Source organism: Lepus europaeus, chromosome 6 (assembly GCF_033115175.1).
Source record: "Lepus europaeus isolate LE1 chromosome 6, mLepTim1.pri, whole genome shotgun sequence".
NCBI lineage: Eukaryota > Metazoa > Chordata > Mammalia > Lagomorpha > Leporidae > Lepus > Lepus europaeus.
Window position 1 is genome coordinate 110,708,839 of NC_084832.1, and position 22,938 is coordinate 110,731,776.

The window sequence follows — 22,938 nt, forward strand, 5'->3', positions numbered from 1 at the left end:
AGGTGATCTGAAGAATCTCTGAGTGATGCATGTGGCAACAAGTTCAAGAATGGATTGGAGAGGAGGTAACAATAGAAACAAGTGGTACTGTAAGGTGGTTAATACCTAAGGCAAGAGGTCATACTGCCTAGAATTAAGGTGATAAAATGGATATTTTAAAAAGTGGCAAGAATTGGCATATGTATTTTAGAACTTGAGGGGACATGAATTAGTGATAAAATGGAATCAGGGATTAATTCAGTTGACAAACAAAGGAATCAAGGTTAAGTCAACAGAGAATCCAAGGTTTTGAGCTGGTCAATAAGGCCTCTGTTGAGAATCATACTGGGGCGTTGAGTGTGATCAAGAGATTTGCTTTCAGTAATCTTGTCCCTGCCCTGTTGTCTAATTTGAACTGACTTTCTGCTTTCCCTCATTCTTGTCAAGCCAGCAACATCAGCCTTCAATAAGTTCAACTATGTTAGACCCTCTCTCATCTTAAAGGCTTTTTATCTGACATTTTCTCTGCCTGAAATTGAGTGTTTCTATGACTAACTCATTGCATTCTTTAGATTTTCAATGAAATGTCAGCTCCTTAAAGAGGTCTTATTTGGCCACCAGTTTTTCTGTCACCATGCTGTCATATTTACTTGTGTACTGTCACACTGAACACATGCTACTGCCATCCTATTCACTTGTGTATTTATTTGTAATCTCCCTCATTAATTGTTAAGAATTAGTAGTGCAAGAAGCCTAATCCACTTGATTATCATTGTATTCCCAATGCTGTGCGCTGATATGTGACTGATAAATACTGTGGGTGGCTATGGACCTTTGGCCTACTGCTGAAGATGCCACTTGGGTTATGTGCATTTCATATCAGAGTGCTTGGGTTTGAATTCCAGCTCCATTCCCATTTCTAGCTTCCTGCTAACTCACACCCTAAGAGGCAGCAGGTGTATTTAGGTACCTGTGCTTATGTAAGAGATCCAGACTGAGTCAGAGTGGCTCCTGGCTTCAGCTAGACTTGCCCAGCCCTAACTGGCACTAGCATTTGAGGAACAAACCCGTGGATAGAGCATTTTTCTCTGTTTATCCGTCTGTCCGTCTGTTCCTCTGATTTCCTTTCTAATAAATAAAGATAAAAAGTTTTTTAAAAAAATAGTATCTATAAAATGTTTAAAAACTACAGCGTCCTTGTATACAATCTGGTATGAAAATGAACCTGCAGAACTAAGCTGAGAAGTCTCACAGTCCCCATACACTGCCCATTGTCATCCTGGATGACTGTCACCCTGACTAAGTGAGGCATCCTTTTCTACTTCTTGCTAAAAAATAAAAATCCTTACATGGAACAGATGTTTCACAGGTAACACACTAATGTATTTGTAATGAGAGATTTTTAAATATTAAAAAGATGTAGTGCTTTGAAATTTTAAATATTTTCAAAAAACCACAAATAATCACAGTAATTGCCTTTGAATATTAGAGATTTGTGTTTTTAAATTAACCCTAGTAAAGTCTACTTGTTTTAATCTTCACTTTCCATTTAAGTAAACACATATGTAAAATAATAAGCTTTTCTCTCTGTTTCACCTACTCCTGCACAATCATTAATGCTCAGTACAGTGCAGTTTCATTCGGAATGGTACAAGGAGAGGAAGAAGAGCCCTCAGTGTTATAAAACTTGTGTTGGTCTCAAATTAGTCTCAGCTTCCAAATACCACATTTTACCATGTAATTGGTGTTTTAATTATTCCACTTTTCAAATTGATCAAATGTAATCAGATTCAGGAAGTTCAGACTCAATGACATTCAATTAAAATGTACCTTGTGATATTTATAAAAATCAAAAATTTTGATATCAACCAAAGAGTGCTTTCAAATAGGGAAACTCCAGAATGAAAGAAATACAAACATTCGCTTTGAAAGAAATTAATACTTCCACTTCCAGCATGAAGAGCTAGTACCAGACTAATTGCCCTCACTCAAAGAATGATGACACGAGAAAAATACATATACACAAACTGTTTCCAGGATTCAACAGGTGGGGCTTGAGCTAAGCCTCACGATTAAAGTGGCTTTCGGCCTGTAGACAGTATTCCACGACTCCTGGAGATTGGATCAAAGTGTAGGTGGTCTTACTAAGATTCTGAAATGATAAAGCAGAGATCATAGTTCAAATAAGGCGAGGGCAGCCTGAATTTTCAGAGAATAAGTCTGGGGAGAAGGAAGATGAGCAAGACAAGAGCTAGAGAAATCTGGGTTGGAGTTCCTTAAATGTTCAGTTGAGTACTTAGCTACTGCAGCTCCGTTGAATGTTCATTTGAGTAGTAAGCTGCTTGTGAGCAGGTTGAGAATTTTAAGGACCTGCAAGGAACCACTGTGTGGAGACATGAAATAAATGTAGTCTTAAAAAGTTGCATGACGCTGGGAGACAGGGAAATTCTGACCAGTAGAAATGGAGAAAGCTCACAAAATAGCCCAGACATTCAATAAAGAAGTCAAAGAGATGCAATTTAGGAGTAGGTCCATTATAACCCTGGTTTTAGTACTCAGAGGCCCAATCTAACAAATCATAAAAACAAGTCTCAAAAGGATCAAGGTAATTTACCAGTAATTTGACTACTTGCTAAAAATTGAATCATTCAACACCCAAAAATAGAAAAGCAGACTGACTCTCAACAACGGAGAGTTCTAAATGTCTAGCATGCAATCAATAATTTGAAAAAATAAAAAACATCTAACATAAAATCAGTAATTAGGATAATACTTAGGAATAATCAGGAAAGCAACTGATACAGAGGGATATCTAAAGAGATTCAAGTTAGTAGATAAGTATTTCAATACAACCATTGTATAGATATTTAAATGTGTCTCACTAATGTACACACTGGAAAGCAAGGGTGATAACTCAAGTACTTGGTCCCTGCCACCCACATGGGAAACCCATTTTAAGTTTCTGCTTTAGATTAGATGAGTCCCAGCTGTTGCAGACATTTGGAAAGTGGACTAGCAAATGGAGAATTCTCTCTCTGTGTCTCTCTCTCCCTCCCCACCCCTCTCCCCATCCCTCCCCCATATACTCCCTTACTCCATTTCTCTTCCTTCCCTCTTCCCTTCTCTCCTTCTTTCCCTTTCTGCCTCTCCGAAAGTAAAAACAAATTAGATATCAATGAATAAAAGAAGAGCCTTGCTAAAGAATTGGAAACTTAAGAATTGTAAAAGGTTTTACTTTTTTGAAACAACCACATAATGTGCTTTAGAGATTGCAAATGTAGGGCAAAAGAACAGTGAGTTGAAGGCAGCCAACAAGGATGGCCCATGCTGAGGAACACAAAGGAAAATCCTGGAAATGCCTTGTGGACTGTGGGACAGTATCAGGCAACATAATATATGTGTGTTAATCACACCAGAAAGGAGAGGTTAAGGCAAAACATAAGAAGATAGTCCAATTCTATGAATTTGATTTTTTGAAAAAGTAACCTGTAAGTAAAAGTAGTCGACTTGTGAAACTAAGAACAAGTTTAAGAGGTTTAAAAGTCTGATTTCATGATTAGTGTAGCTGTATTTGTGCCCTATATGTTTATAGTTATTAAGAATATTTGGTATTTTGGAATGGCACAATAATATAAACACATATGTACTTAAGACATCTGAATTCATCCGAAGTTTCTAAACATGATCCAATCAAAAAAAAGTTGTCAAAACAATGCAGTGAGTTTAAAAATGAAATAAAACATTCTGTAACCCATATAAACAATATATAGGAAATGCATATTTGTAAGTAATTTTTTAAAGTAGGAAACAAGTACTTAAACCTAGTTGTCTGACAAAACATTAAAAAAAAACCCTTGCAACATATACCGAGTGCATGGCTCAAGATAGCAGAAGATAGTCACATGACACTTGCCAAGGTTTACAAGAACTCCAGCAGAAGGAACTGACTACATAGCAAGTCTGTTAAGAATGCAATTTATAGGCCGGCGCTGTGGCTCAACAGGCTAATCCTCCGCCTTGCGGTGCCGGCACACCAGGTTCTAGTCCCGGTTGGGGTGCCGGATTCTATCCCGGTTGCCCCTCTTCCAGGCCAGCTCTCCGCTATGGCCCAGGAAGGCAGTGGAGGATGGCCCAAGTCCTTGGGCCCTGCACCTGCATGGGAGACCAGGAGAAGCACCTGGCTCCAAGCTTCGGATCAGCGCGATGCACTGGCCGCAGCGGCCATTGGAGGGTGAACCAACGGCAAAAAGGAAGACCTTTCTCTCTGTCTGTCTCTCTCACTATCCACTCTGCCTGTCAAAAAAAAAAAAAAAAAGAATGCAATTTATAAAAAAAAATTACTGTGACTGTTATTCACACTTCTGTAAAAAAATTTGCAATTTGTTAAATATCTTACCCTTCAGTATAATTTTGCAAAAATTACAACTAAACAAATTTCAAGCACCAATTTCATCATTTAAACTTCCTATGTTTATATTTCTCCTATTAATGGGGGAACAAATTATGATAAAAGCTAAGTTAAAATTAGCCAGGTAATATTACAGTTTTGCTTTAAAGGCATGCTTTTTTTCTTCTTCTTCTGAACATCTGACAGTGTTGAGGCCAGTGAAGGATTCCTTGGAGGAATCCATCCTTTCTGTCAGTGGTTTAATATACAGTAAAAGCTCTTAACAAACCAGTGAGCTCTTAGTTCCGGGATAAAACAGATTCCCACCCAGAAAATTAAGGGATTGTTCCTCATTATGACAGGAAAAGGCAGAACCTATATAGTGGATGAAGACGCCCATCTGGACATCTATCATAGTGTTAAGAAAACGGCATTATTATTCAAGAAGGCAACACCACTGTACTCAGCAATAGTTTTTCTTAAAAAATTTTTCATTGGACATTCAGAGTGGGAGAATATCTCACTTAGAGCATTTCCTTTCCTCCTGGTTTCTGCATCAGGAAAAAAAAAAAAAATGACAGTCTGAGCCAGGGGATGGGTGACAGTCTGAGCCAGGGGATGGGTGGCAGTGTTTTTGATGCCTCTGGTTGTCCTGAGTCAGACAGGTTCCAATCGGAAGAGGGTTTGATGTTTAATCTTTACAGCTGCTATCTCTGTCTCCAGTATTTACATCACACCATACTTACTACACAGCAGTTTCTGAGATATAACACTTGGGCCCCTGCCACCCACAAAGGAGACTCAGATGGAGTTCTGGGCTCCTGGCTTTGGCCTGGCCCAGTCCTGGCTATTGTAGCCCTTTCAGGAGTAAATCAGCACATGGAAGATATCTGCCTGTATTTGTCTCTAGGCAAGTTTCTGTAACTCTGCCATTTGAGTAAATAAGTATTTAAAAAGAGTAATTGCACAAATGAATACACACAGTCTATCACTTCAAAAAGTAATAAATTGCATATGAAAATAGAAGGAAAGAAAATAGCATGTGAAAAAGTTTCTAGACATTAATTATGTATAAATTAGAACCACGATGAATTGCTACTCTGCACTCATTAGAATGGAAAATAGTAAAAACATTGGCAAAGTGAAGAGTTGCCAAGAATGTAATGCAGTTGGAATGATCATATCCTGCAGGAAATCATGTAAAATGTTCTAACTACTTCAGAAAACGCTGTTTCTTCCAAAGCTAAACAAATGACTACAATGTTACAGTTAGATAAGAGGAATAAGTTCTTCTTTTCTGTGACATATTAGGATGAATGTTTACCTCAAAATAGCTGGAAGAGATTTTGAATATACTCACCCTTAAAGAAATGATAAAAAGTAAAGGCGAATGGGTATGCTAATTACCCTGATTTAGTAATTTTGCAATGTATGCATGAATCAAAATACTATATTGTGCCCAATAAATATCTGCAATTAATGTGTATCAATGAAAACAATTTTTAAAGGCAGGCAAGTACATGAAATACAATGCAGCTATTCCCTTCCTAAGTATTTCCTGGGAGAAATGAAAAATGCATCCATACACAAATTTCACACAAACTTCACAGCACCTTTACTCATTATATCCCCAAAAAGGAAACAACTCAAGTGTCCATAAAAAGGAGGATTGGGGCCAGTGCTATGGCATGGTAGGTTAAGGTTCTGCCTGTGATGCCAGCATCCCATATGGGCACCAGTTTGAATCCCAGCTGCTCTGCTTCCAATCCAGCTCTCTGCTATGGCCTGGGAAAGCAGTAAAAGTTGGCTCAAGTGCTTGGGCCCCTGTCCCTGTATCTGTATTGGAGACGGAAGCAGCTCCTGGTTCCTGACTTCAGATAAGCCCAGCTTGGGCCACTGCGGCCATTTGGGGAGTGAACCAGCAGATGGAACACCTCCCTCTTTGTCTCTCCCCTTTCTCCATCTATAATTCTGCCTCTCAAGTAAATAAATAGATCTAAATAAATCTTTTATTTAAAACAAAGGAGGATGGATGAGCAAATTATGGTATATTCATGGAAAGAAGAATATTAATAAAAAGGAATGAACTACACTTATCAATATCACTCATTTCTTTGTTTTTAAGATTTATTCTATTTATTTGAAAGGCAGAATTAGAGAGGCAGAGATCGATCAATCTCCCATTCACAAGTTCACTCCCCAGTTGGCCACAACTGTGTGTGAGGCTGGACCAAGCTGAAGCAAGGAGCCAAGAATACTACACCAGTCCTCCTCATAGATGACAGGAGCTCCAGTACTTGAGCCATTGTCTGCTGCTTCCCAGGTATATTAACTGTTAGCTGATTCCATGTGGAGCAGCCACTCCTATATGGTATGCAACCATCATAAGCAGTGGCATGACCTGCTGAGCAAGGATGCTTGCCCCTCTGATTCCATTTAACAAAGTCCTAAAAGAAGTCGCAGTAATCTAATGTGAAAGAAATCCTATCAGTGCTTGCCTCCAGTGGCATGAAAACATTTTTTTTCTTGATAGCAAGATGATTATTACCTGGTATGTGTATTTATCAAATTTAATTGAAATGAATCTGTGTATTTCCTGCTATAGAAACCATGCCTTAATGAAAACAAGCTCAAAGGAACCACAGCATTGCTCAGTATTGGGGAAAATTTAATCAGAATAAATTGTTTTAGTAATTTTATCGTGGAAATCTGTAGTTAAAGGTGGTGGCAGAACATAGGAACAGAACCTAAGCATACCATAAAGACAGCCCATATCTGATCTTTCTATTTTACAGGTGAAGATGATTCCAAAAAATAATTGCAAAGCAGCACCAACCTTTAAAATCTTTTAATTTGTCAACCTCCTCCTTGTGACTTGCAGTGATTTAGGCTGAGCCACAGAGGGTAGCTTTGGAGGAGACAGTGCACCAGCTATCATTGTCATGTGGAGGTGCTGGCCTGCCCTTGAACTGTGCCTCTGAACGCTCCTGCAGGCAGAGCCAAATCGGGCAGACTGTCAGCAAGTCAAGGGCTCCAGTACTGAACTGAGATCTTCTGTTCAGGCCACTCTCTGGGGTGACATACTTGAGAATTTAAGAACCTGACATCACTGACATTGTCTCGTCAAACTTCCAGTGAACTCTGAAAACTGAAAGCCAGAATCCAGATGAATTTAGGTCTTTGTTTTTGAAGATAACAGCAAAGCGTTTTCTAAACTCTGATGTAACTTGCTTTGAGATCAAGGAATATCATTTTTAAAATATGCCATGTCTTACAGACCCGCTTGGTTCTAAGTTAGTTTGTAAAGAAAGAGTAAATGGTTGATTGCCTCTGTTCTAGATAAAACATGTTTCAGGATTCAGATAAATTTGGTCTCCCCTAAAGGAAACAGAATTTACCAACCAAAATGACATTAAAAAAATGTGGCAAGCAAGGATAAGATGGAAGAAAAATAAGTGTGACTATTTGAATTAAAGGTTGGTTTAAAAAAAGAATAAACTTAGTGTGAAAGAAGCTCATGAAATAACCTACCAAACTGTCCCAAGAAGATGAAGGACTTGTTGTCTAAAATAAACTCAAACAAAATCCAAAGAACTAGAGTAAGGTTTTATGCCATGTATTTACAGCAATGTATGTTGGTGGAAAAAAACTCCAGTAAAATTACACTTTACAATCTTTTTTTTAGGCTTTCTGAGGAAAAGAGGAGATACTTATGGTATTATCGCTTCTACTGCAATAACAACAACTGCTCCCTCCCTTTGGTCCTGGGTAGTGCCCCTGGATGGGATGAAAGCACTATTGCAGAAATGCATGCCATTTTGCGAAGGTGGAAGTTTTCTCATCCCTTAGAAGCTCTTGGACTTCTGACCTGCAGGTAAGAATTGCATAATAATAATGATATTACCGAAAAAGAGCCTATCTGAAAAAGTAAAAATATAAGACTATTTAATTAATGAAGCAAGTAGTGTGTTCCCAATCACCAGAGCAATGGACATTAATTTTTAATCAATGTAAGCCATGATTTTAAATTTCAAATATACTTAAGCTATCATTGCCTTCTGTGTTAAGCATGAAGTGTAATTAATTACTACAGTTTTTATTGAAAAAATGTAGTTATTGCAGAAATAATAAAAATTTTTAAAGAAAAATATTAATTCCTACTGTTGCCCCTCTCAAAACTAAAAACATTTAAAACTTGGGATTATATATTTTGCTATCGAGATATGCAATATTTGGCAAAATTCCCTGCTTCTATTAAGTATACAATTAATAGATGAATGATGGGGATGAGGGGAAAAGAAAACAATCCATCCCTTATGTGTTCTCCAGATTTTCCTTCAGTGCAGAGAGCAGTGGAAGAGGGGCCAAGGATGTCTTCTCATAACGAAGAAGTAGATGGGAACTAGGGTGGCAGCTGGCTGGGGTTCGGGAGAAGCAGCTCTTCCTTGGCTTCCTTTTTCTACTCAAAGCCAAGAGGAGATGGGTTATGTCTGTCTTGATTACCTCAGCTCACTGATGCCATGAAAACACTCAGCAAGAACTGTGAAACTGTGAAACTCTCCTCTGAATTTTCTCTCCAGGTCATGAGACAGGAAGGAGAAAGAGAGGGTGGGAGAGACAAGAGACTTTTAAACTCATCTATTGAGGTTTATTTACAAATTATTGTCTTATATAATATTTCTGGGGTGGGAATGGGGGTGAGAGGTTTTCTTCCTAGTAGATTTTTTTTTTAAAGATTTATTTATTTACATTGAAAGAGTTAGGGAGAAGGAGAGGCGGGGGAGTGGGGGATCTTCCATCCACTGGTTCACTCCCCAAATGGCCGCAATGCCCATAGCTGGTGTAGCTGAAGCCAGGAGCCGGGAGCCAGGAGCTTCTTCCAGGTCTCCCATGTGGGTGCAGGGGCCCAAGGCCTTGTGCCATCTTCCACTGTTTTCCCAGGCCATAGCAGTGAGCTGGATCGGAAGTGGAGCAGCAGGGTCTCAAACTGGCGCCCATACGGGATGCTAGCTAGCACTGCAGGCAGCAGCTTTACCCGCTACACCACAGCACCAGCCCCTAGATGTTTATTGCTTCTAGCTTCTTAATTATCCAAGCTCAAAATGTACACCTTATGTCTTGCACCCCTCACTTTGAGGATTTTATTAGTTTTGTGACTTCCTCCATTAATTCGTAAATACTCAGATGCCTATATCCTTCTGTATGTATACACAAGAAAATAATTTGTCTATGGTTTGAGTTTAGAGCGTTTTTCTTTTAAAAGCAATCTGCTAGAGAGTTTCCCTGGCCTTGCCTTGTAGAATTGATCACTTCTGCTTTGCACAGTGAGTGCTATATGAATTGTGCTTTCTTGCAACATATTTAGATGGAAGATGGATAACATATGCATGTCACCATCACTAGACTGTGAGCCACTCAAAGCAAAATAGATCGTTTTAGTGTTTTCTTGTATTTCATATTATCTGGGACTGCAATTATTCAGAATTGAATCATTGGCTTTCTAAAATGCATTATTATTTTTATGTCTAGCTTAACATATAAATATCAGTTATTTATGGGAATTACCTATTTTCCTTATTTCCTATATCTCCTTGAGCCTGTGAGTTAATAAAAATAATAACATGGTAAGAAAATCAAATAACAATTGATTGGGTTCACTGGAATCACAATTCATCATGCTGGTATTTAAAGATCCTTTTGGAAAAGATAAAGTCTCATTTGCATTTCAATCCTAGTGTCTTTTTCTAATTTAGAGATGTAAGAATAGCCAAAATCTGTAAAATTATTTTGGTTCAATTCTAGTTACTTTTGACTGAAGTCAAAATTACAGTGTTAGCACTATTATTTTGTCAGTCCCGAATTGATTAGCTGATAGTGAATTTTTCCAAACTCTGAGAGTAAATAGTAGGGAGTAACTGGCAGAATAAGAGAAAATATTGGCAATGGATGCTGCCGTATATACATATGTAGGTGTATATATACATATATGTATATATATATACAGAGAGAGAGAGAGAGAATGAACTCTAGCTCTGCCATCTGCCGATTCATACCCCCAAATGCCTACAATGCTGGATATTAGGCTGGAGTCAGAGCCAGGAATCCAGGCCTCCCAATGTGTGGCAGGACCTTGGTTATTTGAGCCATTACCACTGCCTTCCAGTCTCTGCATTAGCAGGAAGCTGGAGTCAGGAGCCAGAACCAGTTATCAAAGCCAGTTACACCAATGTGGGATGTGGGCATCTTAACTGCTAGGCTAAATGACCACCACTGAATCTCTTTAATGCTTTTAAAGCATATGTTTATTTTTTTTAAAGAAAAAGATTATTTATTATTTGGATGGCAGAATTAGGGAGAGACCGAGAGAGAAATCTTCCTTCTGCTTCCTTCGTTCCTCCCTTCTGCTTCCCCAAATGGCTGCAATGGTGGAGCTGGGCCAGTCCAAAGCCCGGTCTCCCATGTGGGTACAGGGGCCTAGCACTTGGGCCATCCTCGGCTGCTTTCCCAGGTGCATTAGCAGGGAGCTGGATTGGAAGTGGAGCAGCCAGGACTCAAGCCAGAGCCTTTGTGGGATACTGGAGCCTCAGGTGGTGGCTTTACTTGCTACAATCCGGCGCTGACCTAATAAAGCATACTTTTCTAAAAATACAATTTCTAAAGGTTCTGAAGAAACAACTAGTTTAATTTTGTTTTGTGTGCAAATTACTATTTCATTAAGATGGGTCTTGGTCTGTCTTTATCTAAAGACATCTGAATGTGTCAACTAATATTTTTTTGTAAAGTATGTGGAACATTTATTACAAAAATCTTTTTAGAATGAGGATTATATTACTTCTTTGTTTACTCAGAAAATAGGGGATTAACTGGGTGAACTCAGCATCATCCAGTCCCTGATAACCTAAAAGAATTCTGCTGTTACTATTCTCTACCGGAGCAGATCCTGAAAAGCTGCTTGATGCATTTAACAGTCTAGGTGTACAGATAAATTTTTTATTCCATGCCCTTAATATTATTACATTTTAAAATCACATTAACTCCATGAGGCAAGTGCTGTTACTATCTCTGTCATAGCAGGAAACAGGCTACAGAGGTTAAGCTCCCAAGTGATCTCAAACTTTGGAGACCTGGGAGTCATGTTCAGTTCATTGGATCTTGCACTCTTAACCACTATACTTCACAACCTTCCTAAATGAACACTCTCTAGACTATTTAGATATTAAGCCTATTGACTATCCTAAAAGAGTTTTTATTGTAAAACACAATATTTAATATCTTACCACGCATGGGTGTTTTTACTTCATGCTATAGCTGCTGCTTTTCTGAATAATTAGATTTTACTAATCAGAGGTTATAAGAACGGGCTTCAAAGTAGAGTTGTTTATTAAGCTTCCTTCAGGGATTTTAGCAAATCTTGATTTATCTGCACACTGCAAAGTTCCTTACCATGCACCAAATTAGGTCAATGAAAGGTTGGAGTGTTTCCATTGTGCTCATCCTGCAAGTCCCACCCTCAGTTCAACTGAACTATTAAAACCTTGAGGACAGGCTGTTTCCAGAAATGAACCTTTCAACTCCTCTAAGTTCAAAAGCTTCTTTTCTGAGAACAAACAGTATGTGCTTCTTAAGTGAGTTGTCAGGGTGAGCTCCTCAGAGTTTTGCATTTTTCCCCCCTGAATAGTCAGTTTTGTTTTTTTTTTTTTTAATAGTTTGTTTTTAAAATAGTTAACCGCTTAGGAACAGTTGTGCTCCACTGGAAGCTTGGAGAATGTTTCATATTGCTGTTTACTTAATTTTGTCCGACGAGTCAACACCTTCTTTTCATTTATTTTTAGCAAGCAACATGATAGAATTTAACTTACGTAGTGTAGGCCGTAAGGTGTTAATATTTCCTCCAGAGTGCCCTCCCAGTGCTCGCTGGATAACTGATACTTCCATTAGAGAAGGCAGAGCTCCCAGAATAGCAGAGACCAAGGGCTAAGGTCTGTGGTTCTTGGCAGATGGTTGCTACTTTCCTGAACCAAATGCCCAGGCGCAACTATTCAGCTGCTAATAACAAGCAGAAATTACCCAAGGAATTAAAAGTCAGTTCAAGGAAAGTATTCATTTAAAAATAGCAACTCTGAATTGGCATCAGAGGGTTACATCAGAAGTTTAAATAAAAGTCTGACAAGATATCAGAGCTTGTCTTCCCACATGATGTAAAATTATTGTTTTGCAGAAAGAAAAGCCATATTTAACAGGCAGCACTTTGGCTTCCCCAACCAGTTGCCTTGGAAAAATATTTCCCACAGATGTTTGCACCACATCATTGTATTCTGTATTGTAGAGATTAATTTACACTAAAGCCATTCTTGACTAGCATTGTAAATAGGAAGAATGGAATATGGATGAGTGGGACAGTTTAAACTTCCACATTTGACAGAATAATTATGTGAGAGATTATGTGTATCTTTTCCATTTATTTGAGGAAAAGCATGTGTATAGAAAAATTGACAGGCACTGAACCAAAGAGATAGAAGAAGCTATGCTGACTATCTCAAACACAATTCATAGGGAGAGATTGAAACTAGAGGTCATCACACAAACTCTCTATACATAACCAAAATATTAAGTGCTATGTGAACTTCAGGGGGAAAGGCAAATTCTTTCACAGAATGTAAGGAAATTTTCACAAAGATATTTAATTCTGCCTTGAAACATTCATAAATACTTCCTGGATGAAACATAACAGGAAAAAAAAAGAGTAGCATGTGCATGGTTATAAAGTTCAGAGAATAGTAAATAGCTTGACATAATTTTAGAATTGCTTTGAGTTTCAGAGTTGAAAAGGATGAGCCAGGTAGTAAGTATTGTAACGGCAGCCTATGGAATTTTGTTAAGAATGGGAGTCATATGGGTAATTTTGGCATTGGTGTGAAGGATGGATTGAATAAAGAAGAAAGTAAGGGCAAGGATATTAGATAGGTGCCTGGTATTAAAGTTGTCCACTTGAAAAATGATCTGAACCTGAGCTGAGCAACAGTAGAGACCCACAGAGTGCATTTGAGAGAAATTTCAGAAGAAAGTTAAAAAAAAGAGAGATAAGGAAAGCTTTGAGCTTTTGGATTCAGATAAATCATAATCACATCATTAACCAAGGCAAGAGTTTTAGAAAAAAGGAGAAATTGGGTAGTGAAAGTTGGTGAGAGCTATTTGGGGCACATTGCATTTTTTAAAACCTGTGGACTATATAGGAAGAGCTGCCCAAAATTCAATTGTGTTTAAGGATCTGACGGTTAGTAGAGAAATCATGACTTGCAAAACTACATGCATCTTTATCCATTTGACCATGGATGGACTTTTATCTTGTTTCTATATCTCACCTATTATAAATAATTCTAGAATGCATAAGTGAGCACTGATATCTCTTCAACATATTTATTTCCTTGGATACATATCAAGAAATAGTATTGCTAGATCATATTTTAATTGTGAAGTTGCATGCCATAATTCAAGTTTCTGAAGATAAAAAGGAGAAAAATAAATGATATGTCTTGAATTAGAAATGATGATAAAAGCAAGAACATAGCTAAAGTTGGAGGAGGTTTGGAAAACATGCTTGGGATTTGTATTCATCTTTAAACAAAGGAGTGGCAGGCATGTTTGTAACTGAGAGGAAGGAGGCATGCAGGGAAGATCAGAAAGCAGGACCAGGTAAAGTGACAAAATGAGATGGAATCAAACAGCAAATAACCTGGAACAAAAGTACCAGTAGAAATTATATCCTGGGAAAAGGAGAGAATAACTTCTTCCTCTCAAGTGTGGAAGAGAAGGAAAGTATGAATACAATTATAGATAAGTATGGCTATGGAAGAGAAAAAATGTACATTTTAATATTTTCCATCAAGAAAGAGTTAAGGTGATGTATTGAGAATGAGAAAGGTGGAATTGCAAAAACCCAAATATATATTTCTTGATTGTGAACTTTTGGAGAATTTCTTAAATTACTTCCAAATTTCATTGTTGACAAAATAAACTTGTAAATCAGCCCTATCTCACTCTGCCACTCACCACTTGAATGACCTTGGACAGATTTCTTTATCTCTGAAATAGGGAGTAATATTATGAACATTCTAGTGTTGTTATCTGGAATAAATAAGGCAAAGTACTTATGAGAGTGTTCAATAAATGCTACCAATCAATGTTTTCATCATCATCCTCTGTATCATATTTTATTATTAACACATATTAGAGTATGATTTCATAAGAGCTTAGATTTTTCAGAATCTTTCCATTACCACATTATGAGTATCAATAAATTCATGGGAAATATTTATATTATACATAAAAACTCAAGTTCACTTGTTAAATCTTACATGATAAATGGGTTAGAATCAAAATACATTTTACAACTGAGTACCTTAATTTACACAGCACTTTGTTCATCTGTTCAGTCAACACGTTTGAGCATACTTCATTGCTTTGTTTTATTTATTTGAGAATCAGAGACATGTACAAACAATGAATCCTCATCTGCTGGTTCACGCCCCAAATGCCCACAGTAGCCAAGACTGGGCCAGCCTACAGCTGAGTGATTGGAACTCAATATAGGTCTCCCAAGTGGATAGCAAGAACCCAGCTACTAGAGCCATCACCTGCTGCATTGATTTGAATTGGGAGTAGAGCTGGGACTCCAACCCAGGCACCCTGACATGGGATGTGAACCAGTGGCTTAACTACCAGGCCAAGCAGCTACCTCAACTCATAGCTTTTGATGGTCCACTAAAGCTAACATACTTAGCCAAATTCATAATCTTTCTTAACAGTTTTAATCTGCTGGAAGTATATAGTAGGTCATTGCTATATTATGCAAGTAAATCAATGGGTAGTATACCAGTTCTACATGAAAGACATAAAATTCTTTTTTTAAAGATTTATTTATTTATTTAAAAGTTGCAGTTACAGAAAAGGAGATGTAGAGAGAGAGAGAGAGAATGTCTTCTATCTATTGATATACTCTCCAAATGGTCTCAATAACCAGGGCTGGGCCAGGTGGAAGCCAGGACACAGGAGCTTCTTCCAGGTCTCCCATGTGGGTATAGGGGCCCAAATACTTGGGCCAGCTTCCACGGCTTTCCAGGAGCAATATCATGGAGCTGCATCAGAAGTAGAGCAGCCAGGAATCAAACTGGTGCCCATATGGGATACCAACACTGCGGACAAAGGTTTAACCTTCTCTGCCACAGTTCCAGCCCCAAGACACAAGATTCTATGATGACATGTACTAAAGGAACTTTTCTTCAAAGGGGGAAAACTTCTTGTGGAAGTTCTGTTGGAGCTCAAATCCAAAGGATGTAGAAGAATGAATTGAAAGGAATAGAGAAAGAGGAGAGTCCTGGGACAAGACTATGTTTAAAAACTGGAAGAGAATCAGTTTCCTCAGAGTCCAGGGGAGAAGTATACAATAGAAGATGATCTGACATAGTAAGATGGAACTGGGAGATCAGCTTAAGGACTCTAAGTACAGTTAAGTTGGTCAACTTGACCCCTATTCAGGCAGCAATGGGAAATTGAGAGAATATTTTGAACATGCTTACAGAATGGGGAAGTATTTAAACGCATTGATGATAAGATTGAATGAGGAAAGGGGAAGGAAAAAGAGCAGGAACATTGAGCTGTATGCTTGGTACTATTTATTCTATTTCTGTTTTATGTAAGTAGGAGATAATAGAACTATTCACCAAGATGGAATACACACGGTGACAAATTTTAGGAGAACCATACAGTTCAGATTGGGATATGTTAGTTTTGAGGTTGCTTGAAATGGCTGGATTTATAGGCCAGGTGATTGAAAGAAGAAATGTAAGGTAGAGATACCAACTTGGAAATCATCCACAGAAAGATGGGAATTAAGTCAAGGATGTAGGTGAATTTTCTTGGAGAGAAACAACTCCAATAAGAGAAAAAAGTTTTGATATTTAGTTTCAAAATCCCTTATTTTTCTCAGATAATGCTACTTTTTCATGTAACATTTAATGCATCAAAACACAAACTCTGCATGGTGCCTTCAATATCCCACTTGCTTTATGTCATGACTAGATAAGTTGTCTATAAGTAAAATTGAATTGTTACCATACCAAATAAAAGAGCTAATCTTTAATTATAAGAAGTCACTTTAATATGGTAGTATCATGCCTGTCTAGTCAATTCCCAGTTTCTGAATGCAAGTCCATATACTATTCAACAGTAAATACCTCAGTACAGTTCCAAAATCCCCTTGGGTCTGGAAGTCATTATTGCCTTTGATTTATAATTGAGTCTATGATTCAGTCTATTTAGACAAATTATGCTGCCTGTTATTGTCTTTTGATCCATTTACAATGCAGTAAAATAAATCTACCCAAGCTACTCCTGTGAATGTATATACATATGCGTGATACCGTCTTATCAAAAGATCAAAAGGCCTTGCTAGAAGTAGTATGGACATGCTTGTCTTCTGGTATGTTTAGCTTTTTGAGTTCTGGTTTCAGTGACATGAACACATAGCCTCGGGAGAAGCACTTAGACTCTGTGAGCTTCAGTTTCCTCATCTGTTTGATAAAGCTAGGTCTGCGGGGATCCTGGAGTTCTAATATCCTGTCACTACATACAACTTCTTGAAGGAACATGAATTATTCAGTACACACAGGTTACAGTCACCTTAAAGAATATTTATTCATCACTTTGCCTAGAAAAAAATTCTTCTGTCATATGTGATTTTTTAGTACTGGAGAAATAGCACAGGTATTCATATTGACATTCTTCTTCCAAGCTGATGCTGAGTGTGTCATCAGACTCAAAACCAACTGGAGAAACAATTCTGCACTTCTGATGCTTTTCTAATTCCAACATGACACCGGGGCTTTTAGCTGTGAATAGCCTCATGGCATTCTGCATGAATTCCTGCTGTGTGTTCTGAAGTCTGACATTTCAGTTACTCTTAAATTTGGACTCAGATTTCTTTGCTTTTCAGTTTGCTCAAAGTTGCTATTTTTTAAAAGGTCAAAATTTGTTACATTGCTTTTGGCTTTCACCCATTACTATGAAAGTTCTTTGAGTGAGATTGTCCCTGTATCTTTTTTTCAAACTAGAAAAAGAGGAACAAAAGACAAAAACCATATGGGTAGAAAATAAGGAATAGAAATAACATAAAATAAATAAGTCAAACAGAAGTTCAGAGATAACTTTTGTTGAAATTTGATTTCATGACACCACTGACCCTGTTGAAGGTCGCCTGTGTCCTTGGTGATATTCCTATAGCCCTCTAAAGTCAGAAGTATTGTAAATGTCTGGGAGAAGAGGGGAAGAATGGCAGTTTCCCGAGTCTGAGTGGTGGCCAGATGACTTCAAAGGCAGTCTGTAGCCACGGAAGACATAGGCAGATGTGCTCTTTCCTTAATAGACCACAGGTGCCCATTTCTTGACTTAGGACCCCACAGCAACAGCACACTCCAAGACTAGGCTGCACATCGAGGTTCCCAAAGTGAACTCCTTTGTCTCCCAAATGCTCACAGATTTGTCACAAAGCCAAAGTTACTTCTACAATAATTCGAAGAAGTCATTTGTCTTTGTCAAACTCTTTCAGTCTTAAGTATAGAGTGGAGTTTTCCAGAGACTAGATGACTTGTGATTTTGCAATAGATTCAATGTAGAAGCAGATAAGAGAATCCAGCTGTCTTCTATTAAAGAAGATTTGCAAAAATATAAAACAGTGTCATACTTCTCACTAAGTATTTTCTTTGTGCTTGAAAATAGAGTGATTTTTCATGGAAATATATTATTTAATGTTAACATGTAATGGGTTAATTAATATTTTAATGAGTTGAAAAGAATCCCTTAAATGTCCTTTTTTATTTTTAATCTGATAATTATTGAGAAAGATAACTCACATAAACAACTCTTTGGAGTCTTCAATAAATTTTAAGAGGCATCTGGTACAGTTTTTAAGCAGTTTAGTTTATTTGCATCCCATGTTGGAGTACCTGGGTATGAAATCAAAATCCCACTCCAGTTTCCTACTAATGCATACCCTGTGAAGCAGCATGTATTAGCTCAAGTATTTGAGTCTCTTCCAACCATGTGGAAGATCTGCACTGAATTTCAGGCTCCTGGTTTCAGCCTGGCCCAACTCCAGCTGAGACAGGTGTTTGGAGAGAGAGCCAGCAGATGGAGAAAAAATTCAACCTCTCTCTTTTTCTCGCTCTCCTCTCTCCCCCTCTCCCTTCCTCCCTCCCTTTCAAATAAATGTTTGCAATATATCCATTATAGTGTCCTGAGACCAAAAATTGTTGTGAAACATTATTGTATAAGAAATCTTATCCATTGGCAGTTTCCACCTCTACCACCTGGAGCCAGAATCACCTAAACACCTGGTGTTCTTTCTTTTCTACTCATGTAAGAAATGCATTTCTCACCATTCTGCTTGACATTAATACTTGTGTCTACCCTACATTTTTGGAAAGATATCAAGTTGAAGTGTCACTGAAGTTCCTTTGGAAAATATTTATTTTGAAGTTGCTATAACTTTAGTTAATAGTTTTTAATTTTTTTGTCACATATCTGATTCTTTGTGTTAATGCTTACCATCATAATCTTCAAGGAATATTTTTCCTTTGGCTCTTACTATTGTCATTAGACAGTAGATCGTGTTCAATTTTTAGGTAATTCCTTATTATTATACAAGTTATATTTATCATGCTTATAAGATTTGGTAGTTTAGCAGATCACTGAGATTGAATTGTTGAATCAGCTTACAAGCAAACAAAATCTGGAAGAGTAAGCCAAGTCAGTGGTTTGGTTTTTGTTCTTCCATCAGGTATTCTGAAGAAATTAAACTAGGTAATGTAAAGTTCAAGTGAACATTAATAAATTCATGAATATACAGAATTATATATATATATTCATGAATTGAAATCTTTACTTAATATATACTAAACTGATCTTCTGTATATAAAGAGAATTGAAAATGAATCTCGATGTGAATGAAAGGGGAGAGGGAGCAGGAAAGGGGAGGGTTGAGGGTAGGAGGGAAGTTATGGGAGGGGAAGCCATTGTAATCCATAAGCTGTACTTTGGAAATTTATATTCATTAAATAAAAGTTAAAAAAATAAATAAATTCATGAATAACCTCAAAGAAGTGATTATTTCACATAGACTCTTGTTAAACCAAGCTTCAATATTTTTTTTTGTAGTAAGTGAAATTTTCACCTTATGTGATTTGCTTCCCAAGCAATGAAATTGCACTGACCTTTATCATGTCACAAATCAGATCTTTGTTTATTCTATTGTTAAGGATCTGTCACATGATTGATTACTTTTTTTTAAAGATTTTATTTATTTATTTGAAAGGCAGAGTTACAGAGAAGCAGAGGCAGAGAAAGAGGTCTTCCATCTGCTGGTTCATTCCCCAGATGGCCGCAACAGCCAGAGCTGAGCCAATCCACAGACAGGAACTAGGAGCTTCTTCCCAGTTCATTCCTCAAATGCCTGTAAGAGCCAACTCTGGGCCAGGCCAAAACCAGGATCTGAGAGCTCCATCTGAGACTAAGTGGGTGGCAGGGACACAAATACTTCAAACATCATGTGCTACTTCCCAGGGTGTTCATGAGCAGGAAGCTGGATCAGAAGTAGAGTAGCTAAGATGTTAACAAAGTCACTACAATATGGGTTGTGGGCATCCTAAGCAGCTGCTTAACCCATTGTACCACAAAACCTGCCCTTGTGTATTTTTAAAGCAAATTGAATCATTCAAAAGCATGATAATCTGGCTTTTGGGAAATTCGAAACAGGCTGAAGTTCGTCTGTTACATATGACATTTCAGTGTGTAAATATCATGCCAAAGTCTGAGAACTAATATAGGAAGCTCTTACCTCATTGAGGAACAACTTACTGACATACAATGTCAACAACAATATCCCAAAGGAATGTTTAAATAATTTCAGACAACATCACAAGAAAGAAATACTAGGATTTGTGGAACATATTTGTCCATTGATCTATACTTGCATTCAGGGGCCCTGAAAAGGTGCTCAGCATAGACTCTCCAGAGGCCTATTATATTAAAAGAATATTGTGTCAACTAAAAAGTAGGATATTTTATCTTTCACACAACAATGTTCACTCTTTTTTTTTTAAGCTTTTATTTAATGAATGCAAATTTCATAGGTACAACTTTAGGAACATAGTGGTTCTTCCCCTTGTACCTACCCTCCCACCCCCACCTCACCTTCTACTCCCTCTCCCATCCCATTTTTCATTAAGATTCGTTTTTAATTAACTTTCAATGCCTGAAATGCTCCCTGGACTTTTCAGCCACATCCAAATTCCTTAAGGGCTGATTCTGAGATCAGAGTGTTACTTAAAGTAATTGTCATTCTATGAGTCAGTTGTGTGGACTGCTTCTGATGTTGGACATTCCCTCCTTTTTAATTTTGTCTATTATTATTACTAGGCACTTGATGCTATTTATATGATATCTTTAACACTTAAACCTATATATGTTCACTTTAACACTTAATATGATCACTTTAACAATTAAGATGGCATTTTTACTACCAATTTTAATGGGATTAGGAGTCCCATGACAAGTTTTTAAATTGTGCCCTTAGAAGTAAGTCTGTAGGACTGTATGTAGAACTATACAACTTTGGAGTTACAAACTTCCTCCTCCCTCTCTTATTCCCCTTCTTACATTTTACTGAGATATATTTTCAATTGACTTTACATATATGTGTGTATATATATATTAATAACTATGATAAGTAAAGAGTTAGCATATAGTATGAAGAAGAAAAAAATTAAAAAAAAAAAAACTGTTCCTAGACAGTATAGATGAGGGCTGTTCAAGTCATTGCTTCTCAAAGTGTCAATTTCACTTCTACAGCTTTCGTTTTAGGTGTGCTATTAGTTTTTTAATTTGACAGAGTTATAGACAGAGACAGAGAGAAAGGTCTTATGTTGGTTCACTCCCCAAATGGCCACCATGGCCAGCGCTGTGCCGACCTGAATCCAGGAGCCAGGTGCTTCCTCCTGGTCTCCCATGCAGGTGCAGGGGCCCAAGCACTTGGGCCATCCTCCATTGCCCTCCTAGGCCACAGCAGAGAGCTGGACTGGAAGAGGAGCAACCAGGACGAGAACCCGGCACCCATATGGGATGCCGGTGCCACAGGTGGAGGATTAACCAAGTGAGCCACAGTGCCAACCCCATGTTTTACAGATCAGGGATAAGATATAGTATTTGTCCCATTGGGACTGGCTTATTGCACTAAGTATATGTTTTCCAGATTGGTCCTTTTTTTTTGCAAATGACAGGATTTCATGTTTTTTACTTCTGTGTAGTATTCCATAGTGTATATATCCCATAATCGCTTTATCTAGTCTTCCGTTGATGGGCATTTGGAATGATTCCATGTCTTATCTATTGTGAATTGAGCTGCAATAAACATGGAGGTGAAGATAGCTCTTTTGTTTACTGATTTCATTTCCCTTGGATAAATTCCCAGGAGTGAGATGGCTGGGTTATATGGTAGGTTGATATTGAGATTTTTTATATATCTCCATACTGTCTTCCATAGTGGCTTGACCAGTTTACATTCCCATCAGCAGTGGATTAAGGTATCTTTTTCCTCACATCCTCTCCAGCATTTGTTGTTTGTTGATTTCTGTATGAAAACCATTCTAACTGGGGTGAGATAAAACCTCATTGTGGTTTTGTTTTGCATTTCCCTGACAACTAGTGATCCTTAATATTTTTTTCATGTGTCTGTTTGCCACTTTGATTTCCTCTTTTGAAAAATATCTGTCAAGTCCTTTGCCAATCTGTTAACTGGGTTGTTTGTTTTGTTGTTTGGGAGTTTCTTGATCTCTTTGTAGATTCTGGTTATTAATCCTTTATCAGTTGCATAGTATGCAAATAATTTCTCCCATTCTGTCGGTCGCCTCTTCACTTTCCTCACTGTTCATATGCTGTACAGAAGCTTCTTAATTTGAAGTAATGCCATTTGTTAATTTTGACTTTGACTGCCTGTGCCTCTGGGTTTTTTTCCAAGAATTCTTTCCCTATGCAAAGGTCTTGCAGGGTTTCCCCAATGTTCTCAATTGCTTTGATGGTGTTGCATCATAGATTTAGATCTTTAATCCATGTTGAGTGGATTTTTGTGTAAGGTGAGAGTCTTGCTTCATACTTCGGCATGTGGAAATCCAGTTTTCCCAGCTCCATTTATTGAAGAGTCTGTCCTTGCTCCAGGGATTGGTTTAGCTCCTTAGTCAAATATAAGTTGGTTGTAGATGTTTGATTTCTGGTGTTTCTATTCTATTCCATTCTATCTATTGTTGTACCAGTACCAGGCTGTTGTGATTATAACTACCTTGTAGTATGTCTTAAAATCTGGTATTGTGATACCTCCGGCTTGATTTTGTTGTGTAAGATTGCTTTAGCTATTTGAGGTCTCCTGTGCCTCCTAATGAATTTCAGCATCATTTTTTCTAGATATGAGTAGAGTGTCTTTGATATTTTGATTGGTATTGCATTAAATCTGTAAATTGCTTCCAGAA

General features: G+C 37.7%; 1 protein-coding gene across 2 annotated transcripts in view; it reads left to right on the forward strand.

Annotated features, from left to right (window-relative positions):
• PIK3C2G (phosphatidylinositol-4-phosphate 3-kinase catalytic subunit type 2 gamma) overlaps positions 1-22,938 on the forward strand; it is a 445,304-nt gene that overhangs the window by 173,833 nt on the left and 248,533 nt on the right. For both annotated transcript variants that reach the window (XM_062194891.1, XM_062194892.1), the window contains exon 17: positions 8,052-8,240. In XM_062194891.1, coding sequence (XP_062050875.1) covers positions 8,052-8,240 — 189 coding nt within the window. The remainder of the gene's footprint in view (positions 1-8,051; positions 8,241-22,938) is intronic.